This window comes from Diadema antillarum, unplaced genomic scaffold, assembly GCF_040938485.1.
Source record: "Diadema antillarum isolate AM-2024a unplaced genomic scaffold, OU_Dant_1.0 scf00000094, whole genome shotgun sequence".
NCBI lineage: Eukaryota > Metazoa > Echinodermata > Echinoidea > Diadematoida > Diadematidae > Diadema > Diadema antillarum.
The window spans coordinates 2,904,007-2,913,231 of NW_027270983.1; the positions used below are offsets into that span (position 1 = coordinate 2,904,007).

At 40.8% G+C, this 9,225-nt stretch overlaps 1 protein-coding gene across 1 annotated transcript; it reads left to right on the forward strand.

Moving 5' to 3' along the window:
• The first annotated feature begins 200 nt into the window (after positions 1–200).
• On the forward strand, positions 201–629 carry LOC139718447 (notch-regulated ankyrin repeat-containing protein A-like). The gene has a single exon (XM_071629917.1). The coding sequence runs from the start codon at positions 201–203 to the stop codon at positions 627–629; it is 429 nt and encodes a 142-aa protein (XP_071486018.1).
• Positions 630–9,225: the final 8,596 nt, after the last annotated feature.

Sequence of the window (9,225 nt, forward strand, 5' to 3'; positions counted from 1 at the left end):
AGCGTTGAACGACGGGCTCCCTATTGCACGTGTTCTCGTCACTGACAAAGAGACAGCCCTCATCCATCGTGACACATTTTCTCACGTTTTCCTAGCTTCGAATACTACGGGACATGGCGACGTGTAAGACTAGGCATAGCCTGCCATTTTAGCTCTCGTCCGGCCGCGGATAGAATCGCAAGGAGTGCTTTCCCGTAATAATGGAATTTACATCGGAATATGACACATCTGTACAAGGTGTCACTCCAGCTACGCCCATGCATGGGGCACCCACCTCGCCCATTGTGGGGGCCACGGCCGGCCCTCTCCACGGGGATGGAAGACAGCACCAGTTACTGTTTCACGAAGCAGTTCAGTTGGAAAATTATGCGGAACTTGGGCGATTACTACGGGCTTCACCACCTGCCCGTTTGGATGTGAATATATTTGACAGACACGGGCAAACCCCGCTGCACCAGAGTGTTCTGAAAGGGAACCTGGAGATGGTGAAACTGTTGGTTCACTGTGGAGCGGATGTTGCTCTGGCAAATCGAGAAGGATGGAACGCATTACACATTGCGGCATATAGGGGTTACATTGACATAGCATTGTACCTCATCGGAGGAACAGAGAGTTATAAAAAACGATGAACGGGCTTCTCATAATCGCAATTATGAGTGTCGACATCTTTTAAGTACTACTCTGCAGCTATGCATCAAGATTTATATTTTTGCAACATAACACCGTTAGTATATTATGTAGCCATCCTATATATTCAACGCAAGGAGAAAAAAGTGTCATTGATAAAGATATTTTACTACCTCTTGACGCTCCCTACGGTTGGTACGTTATAGGCTCCCCAGCGCTGTCTCACTGGATGGAGTGGAGTTATGGGATATAATCTCCTATGTCGTGGTTGGTGATTGGTGTTATTGTCAATGTCTGCTCTATTTTTTTTCCATCAACGGATTGCCAGAAAGGAAGTCGAATGTGAAGGGGGATTTCGGACGTCGGCGCATCGGGCGGCTAGTTCTTCAATAACCACGGTATCTACCACAAGTCCGGCGCGTCCGTCTCGTCGATTGTCTACCGCCTGCAAATTTTCCCAGGCTATTGTGGTACATGTAGCAGGCATTGAGGAGCTGAAGTCTGCAAACGTGAGAAATGGTGAAAGGAGGGAACAGCGAAGTTCCCAAGCCGCGATAACAATGAAGCACTGTCCCTTGCCTCGTCCAGAACCAGCGGACGGAACAAGACCACGCACGGCACGGCCAGCTGTACTCGTGTAGACTGCAGAGCTCGGGTCGTTATGATGGGGGAGAGATAATGAAAGATTCTTACCACTGCACTCTGGACATTAGCTATTATTTGCAATGAGAATATTTTTGTAAGATCCAGCGTAAAAATGACGTAACCAAATAAAATACTTCATTTGTACTTCGACTTTTATATATCACACTATTTCTTGCAAGGTATATTGCTTTCTCAAAAGAAGACAGTTATATTCACTCGCAATATTTTTCTTTTACTGGCAGTATAGTTTATGTGTTATTTTCCCGTGGAATTGTTCGCTGCGAGTTTTAGCGGCAGGTGGAACGTTTATTCTACCACTGTGAGGATTAAGATCAATACCAGCGCACATGTGGTAAGCCTTCACTCGCTCAAGCAGTCTCCCGCCTGAAAATCTGTTCGCATGTGTGTACCGTGGGGCCAATCTCTTGAAAGAAGTGGAGGACGGCATTTTTTCCCTCCTCTCTCTCTCTTATTCGTTATGAACATGTACGTGTGTGTGGTGTGTGTGTGTGTGTGTTCCCTACCGGCACCCGTCACACTCAAGGTCAGTTGCCATGGCGACAGACCAGGGCCCTGTTTCTCACTGTTCTCTCGCTTTCGGAGTGGAAGTAGGAATCTGGGCATTTGAGTCAGGTGTATGTACAATTTGTATGTATGTGTGTGTGTGTGTGTGTGTGCTATTGAAGGCCCTCCTGTACATCGTACCCCAGGCAGTGAGATTCGTGTTCAGTCTGTGCAAACTTCATGGGCTGCATGCACCCTTTCAATACTACGTGTACTTCCCAAGTATTCTGATGCATTATTATCAGTTAATGTGAAAATTTGCCAATCCCTGAGGCCGATACGATTGTACATGTCGTAAGAATATCACTGTCTCTTTGCCGACAGCCGGCCGGCGGGTCACCAGTCGGGTGTGGTGTAAGCTTGAGAGTGCGTGGTACTCTAAATCAAATCCTCTGTACCTTACTGACAAATCCTACTATCTACATCATTTCTTTGCCACTTTTGTATTCACTATAAATGTACCAGACTGCTTCTGTATTTCAACTGAGCCTTTCAATATCATTAATGCAGCATGCCATTGTAGGCTCGTTTTATTTTTATCACATGACCTAAATCGCTAAGTTTGTAACTTATGAACGATTCCTGTACGTACCGCTTGACCGCTTGAAAGTAAAAGTGGATGGTCATTTGTATTCATTGATATTCGTATCATCACTGCCATACTATGCTGAAATGTTACTGATTATGTTTACCTAAGTCATTCGAGACTCTAGTCATTCATTCTTACACACATAATTTAAGAGTAAGTTGCATAAGTTAGCATCTCGACAATCCCCACTCGTGGGTGTGTGTGATATTTTATCTCCTTCGTGTAGTTCGTCGATGTAAGCGAGAAATCCATGTATATAACAGGGACATGTTTATGTACAGATAGTGTTCTCGCCACGGGAACGTCCATAACCGTTGTCTGTGATATCCCACGAGTTGAGACTGAAGTGTTTTTTATGCATGAAAGGCAACTAGTCATACGCTACTTCGTCTGCAGTGCATATTACACAGTGTTTATTGTCTATTGAACAGTTATTGAGATGCACTGACGTATGATTCACGTGTTTGACTTCTTATGAGGGCTACATGTACATTGTACACACATCGTAGCTAATGTCCCTTCAAAATACACCTGTTATTGTTAGATCTATTTTTTGTGTTCTTATTCTCTGAATACTGTATGCCACTGTCTTTAAAGGGGATGGCTAGTAACTGATCAGTGGGAATCAGTGGGAATGCTGGAGGATGATTGTTCCAATCCTTGTGGGGTTCATTTAAGAGTACATTATATATCTATTCTTGTGTGAAAACTATTTGCTTCAGAATGGTCTCATATTCAAGTAATGTGCAGTTTAATGTTTCCAGGTAAGCGTCCCTGGTCAGTGACGGGGCATTAATCTACACATTACTTGAATATGAGACCATTCTGAAGCAAATAATTTCCACACAACAGTAGATATATAATGTACTCTTAAATGAATCCCACAAGGATTGGAACAATCATCCCTCAGCATTCCCACTGATTCCCACTGATCGGTTACTAGCCATCACCTTTAACAAAGCAGTATGTTTCGCAGAAGATGAAACGCTTACCCTATTCTGGGAGTTGGTCCACCCCCTGTTCTATTTTTCATGGAACGAACATAGCAAACTTTGGTTACAATGGCGGGATTTTGTCCTTATTTGTCCCGTGCATACGCTTGTTCAAAGTCGCGTAAATTTCAACAGTCATGTAAAGTTATGGGACATTTTAATCAACGAAGAAGAAAGACTCGAACAAAACTAACTGCTTCACGGTGCCATCTTTAGAATCATAACAACTATTCAGACGTATGACGTCATAACGTGATATTTACCACGTCTATGCACATGTGTAACTGCATACCGAAGTTTCGTGTTGTTTGTTGAACGAAATATCGTACTATATGAGAGGTGAAGGACGAGATTATCAAATTTTGTATCAGAAATGGTTCCAAACATTTCAATACTCTGAGTGGCCTACATCATGCTTATTATTTTGAATGTTCAGCCGCAGTTGTTTCCAAGTGTATGTACAACTCACGATATTGCAGTGTAAGCATTCATAACAAGGAAGACTGCGATATAGACCCAAGGTGTAATGCAAGATGCAGTTCGTGTGTATCCAGATGGCAAGTGCTGTACAATAATACAGGTTTATGTATCGTCAAAGGCAGTACATTGTATGAGCAGGGAGGTGACACCTCCCTGGTATGAGCAACTAGCCTTGAGTATGTAGTAGGTCCTCCGATTGTCCTCAAACTGCTTTGGAAGTATTCTCTTCCTTTTATTTTCAGGATTGCTTGTCCTTAAGGCATCTTCTAGTCGTACTTAAATTGAGTGATACATAGTACACTGTATCTACAGGTGTACATACTTTAATTATTATAACAAATGTAAGAAAATGTCAACAAGGATGTCAACGCACAAGATTCGTATCAAGCTACATATGGCACTTGATATTCAAGAACCCGCGTACTGATCAATGAACGAGAGACGCATTATAAACTTTGTATGAATTATTATGTGTGTATAATGTGCGAGGAAATGTTACATGTAGCTACTACATCTTTTTGTTGTCAGTGATGACGTAATGGTAGATTACACATTAACAATGCTCCATGTCTAGCTCTCATTACATGAAAATACCGGCCTGATGTATTAGCTCCTGGGAAATTATTATATCTAGTAAAAACTTCGTCAAGTATCTTTCACGTAGCTCTCACAAGCGAGCAAATTTAAAAGAAACCGCGCAGCTATTATTTGTTTATATTGTCTACAATCCGAAATGACCTGTTAAGATATTAATCCTTCTCGCTTTCCTTTGACTTAGTTTAAAAAAGAAGCCAAGTGAAATAGCATATGTAGCTTGTCACAGTGCTGTGAGTTGCCAAAACTGATTTCCTTCGTGGTTGATTAAATTCAACTGGACAGAATATGTGGAGACCATTGGTCATCAAGTTGTTAGTGAAGATGTCAGAATGTCACTTTTTCAGTTTAGTTGCTTTCCATCTCCTTTGCAACGAAAGTTACGGAGGTGATAACCCCTCGGTGTTTTGTTACAGTAGTTTTACATGAGGGCTAGACATCTGAAAAAAAAAATCGGAAGTACAAATTGTACGGACTAACAGCCTTCGCGTTTGGTGAAATGCTTATAGAGGGCGCTAGACTCTCATGTGACAGATCTCCATCTGTGAAAATGGTCATTTTTTAATTAATAGCCTCGTGTTGTTGTTTTTTCAGTAATGTGTATAAGGTCGTTGAAAGTCATTTGTTAAACATTGTATACAGAGTAGGGGCAAAGCTTGTGCAATGTTTGCACCATGCTTTTGTTTGTTGTTGTTTGTAAGTGAAATGCGATCTGGTAGCTTACCTGCTTTTCACCCTTTACTATCGAAATGTCGTATGTTGATGTTTCTTCGTTGAGTTCTGGCTTTTCACGTCGCTTGGACCTTGTATTCCCTTTATAAATGTGAGCCGAATACCGGTATTGAATGTACAGTAAAGCGATCTTCATCATTTCGAGCAGTTTCTAGTGAAAACTATGATGCATGTAAACATAGATACTATATATATTTTTATATGATCATTATTGAACTTGTATATTATGATGCCATACTCGTTTTGTTAACATTAGACGGGGTAATGCACTATAACAGTATTAAAAGACGTCTACGGTAGATTATCCGCAAATTGTGTCTTACGGAACTTCTCTGCTTCTTCGTGTGAATTCTCTATATAGTAATGCTGCATCTTATCCGACTCTGCGAGTGAAACCGTACGTAACGGTGTATAGACAAGCGTTACGTTATGACCAAGCAAAAAGACAAAAGAGAAATTTGTAGCAACAGACGGAAGCAAACGTTGTGCAGTAACGATGATTTTTCCGGTTGCGGTGTTGTGTAGTGTGTTTTAGACTGGTCATTCGTTGTTCTTGTCGTTCTGTTTCATGTTACGTAATGGATAACAACGAAGGGAATGTGAAGGACTGGAGGAGTGTGGATGCACATCTGTACAAACTACACGTACGTGTATTTCATTGTAAATTTTCTACTTATTCTTCTGCTTAAGCCGCCCTACAGTTGTACTCCTGTGATTATACCAAATTTGCAAACGTTTTTTTCCCCACTGTGCACTTGGATTCAGTCATGGACAAGTGTGATTTGTACCCCAAAATGGCGACGAAATTCGGTGTCCCCAGTGTGGCGTCGTCAATTAGTATCCCAACTACAGTACGAAAACATTACATGTACTGAGCTGTGAGTCTAGGAGCGGCATGTAGTGATGTTGAGTGCGAAGCCTCATCCCAATACAATTGTCGAGATAACACGTGACCTCAGTCAGATTCAGTCACGTGATAGCCCTTAGAGGGTTACATGTACAGTTACATGTATGTCTGGAATTCCAACGCCCTTGACTAGTCCACTGGAGAGATGTAAACTTGGCACGGGATGATCAAACTCCTTAAAAAGATAGAAATAATTATTAGCTAAACGAACAAGCCTTTAAAGATAATCGTACAATTGTACATGTACATAATGGACCTGCCTCTCTTCTTCATTCTCTCAATGTCATTTTACTAACTTTCAGAACTGTCCTCTCGGACATGGTCACGTGACTTGCGCTGCACCCCATACATGTACAAGTACAAGTTTACTGCATTTGAAATGTCTTACCTTGCCAAAGGGATGGGTTCATGAGTCGTAGAAATAGTGTAATTTCAATTCCCTCACACAACACTGATTGCCAGAGAACATGCGGCACTGAAGATGGTGTGCATTTTTGCCTTATGGGCTCGTTCCACAATCCATAATGGAAGATTAATAAATATACCCAGAAGTTTGAATTATTATGTGCTTACTTACAAGCTGAAGGTACATCCATGAGTTGTGAATCCTTTCGTTTACCCTGTACACTTCGAATTTCCCTCATATATTATTTTAGAGATTATTATAAAGATGACTTTTAGAATATTATAATCTCGGCAAATTTCGAGCTTTTCTAGTCTCTCTCCGAGCTTGACGGTCGAAATGAGACGTGACCGTGTTCCATGATTCTTCTCTGAACTGTTTTTCTTTTTAAATAGATGAATAAGCCATCCACCAGTCGCCTTAGGGAGCTTTTCTTGTTAAAGTTCAATGCTAGGGCATGGAGCTCCTAGCTCCGTGGCTAGGGTATCCACAAACCTCAAGGAGTCTATTATATATTGTGTTTGTGAATACGTGTTATCCACACCTGTTTATGGTTATTTTTTTCCCAAAAGCGCTTTAGAAAAAAACAGTCGAAGGGGCCACTCGTCCCATAAGAACGAAAAAAAAAATCCATTTGCAACTACAATTGTATTTATTCTACACCTACTGGGTGATTAGGAATATGTAGGCCTACTTCTACGTGAATCACTTTTGAGTTCACATTTTGTCAGTTGTATTGTGAAAATTCTGTGTCAATCAATTACACAATATTTCGGGAGCAAGATGTCTGGACTTGGAGTGGGAAGGGGGTGTATGTGTATGTGTGTTGTGTGTGTGTATGTGTGTGTGTGTGTGTGTGTGTGTGTGGAAGGGAGAGGAGTGGTAGTACGACATGAGTTGAAAGGTCAACAGAGCTGTGGGGTGTGCCGAAGGGATGTGTACGTGCCGCTGAACTCACACCTGTGCGACCCAGGGGGCACGTAAAAGATGGCGGCAAGTAATTTGACAGCCCTCTGCTCAGAAAATTACTATCCGTTCACATACCAACGAGGTACTAGTGGTCCTTGCACAATATAGAAGACGGGAACAGCCTGTACTGACAAATATATCGATATAAACGTGTCCATAGATTTTCCAAACTAATATTCTTAGTGCCGGGTGATCTTGTGCATTTTATGACAAAATTACGATAATGGTTAGAGTTGGGGTAGAATTATATTTCTAGGCCCTCTCTTCGAGATAATCTGGCAGAACTTGTCATTTTGGTGGCCAGTGATTATTTTATTGTTTGGTAGGCAGAAAATCTCTGTCGGACCAAAATACAGAGGGCTCAAATATGACTCTTACATGTAGGCCCCCTAGGCCTTATACATGTAGCTTTTCGACAGGAGGTTTAGTTCCATAAGTTTTGCAAAATTTAGAAAATCCGAATTGAAATCTGTCATTTCTTTCGGCCAAATTACAACACGTACAGGAACTGATGTCGGTCTTGATCACGCTGGTCATGCAAAAGTAGTTTCATTTTTCTTCAGCAAATAGAATTTGATATGGCTTAAAATTCAAATGCAGTTGATGGTAAGCTGCCAGTAATTCATTGAAAGTATCATTTTACTTTTGCGTTTAATGTCTAAGAGTTTCAACACCGTCAATACATCTTGTGAACGAATACAGGAAAGCCACCCCCCCCCCCGAAAAAAAAAAAGAGAGCTAGCCACTGAATATAGAGTAATCAAATTTAGGGATTTCAACTTCCAATGTGTCTTTACAAAAATTATTAGTCAAATTAATGGTGACGTCAATTGCCTGTTCATTAAAATTCACTGACACTTTAAAGGATTAGATTGCATCCCCAGCGCCAACTTACCTGAATGGCTGTTATAGATTTTTGAAAATGTAACAAAAAACGTCGCCGCAAAATAATCAAAATTATGAGCTTAAATCGTAACGTACAGTGCACTCCCGTTATCACGAAAACGGTTATAACGAAATTCCGGTTACAACGAAGTAAAAATTCAGGCCGCAACGTTATCCACTCTATGTATACATGTACTAAAGGGTGTGTACAGTTTTGGTCGAGGTGAGGATTTAGCTTTTAACGTTTTACGAGATATTCAGAAACCACTCTATGAGAGGTCAAAGAGCATGCAATTCTAAGGGGTATGTGATGGGTAGTTTATGTGATGAAAATCGGTTTTGAAATGGCAGAGATATCCAAAAGCAAGGTGAAACAAAGAGATCCTAATAAAAGGCGTGGCCTGTATAGTCTTTAATTATTATCACTTTTTGGATATCTCAGCAATTTGAAAACCAATTTTCATCAAATAAACGTTAAATCCTTCTTAAAATTACATGCTCTTTTATATTTCACAAGAGGTTTCTCGTTATCTCACCTAGGAATGAAAAAAACATGAATCCCCACCTCAACCAGTACTGTACAGCCCTTCTAATAGTTTGTGTGGTTATAACGAAATTTCGACATACCGTTCAAGAAAACTGCCAGTCCCGAGCACTTCCTTGTATTTATGACGGGAGTCCACTGTATTTGGTACTTGGGCTCTATACAGTTCATTGATATGGATGTATTGATATTGTATATTGAGATAAGTGCATCATTTAGACGATGGTTTATCAAGTCATTCAATTTGCGTAATGTGGTTGTCACAGATATTACTGCCATTTGTGTTGAACTGTC

Excerpts from the sequence above, each read along its gene's own strand:
- LOC139718447 (XM_071629917.1), top strand. The coding sequence starts at position 201 with ATGGAATTTACATCGGAATATGACACATCTGTACAAGGTGTCACTCCA.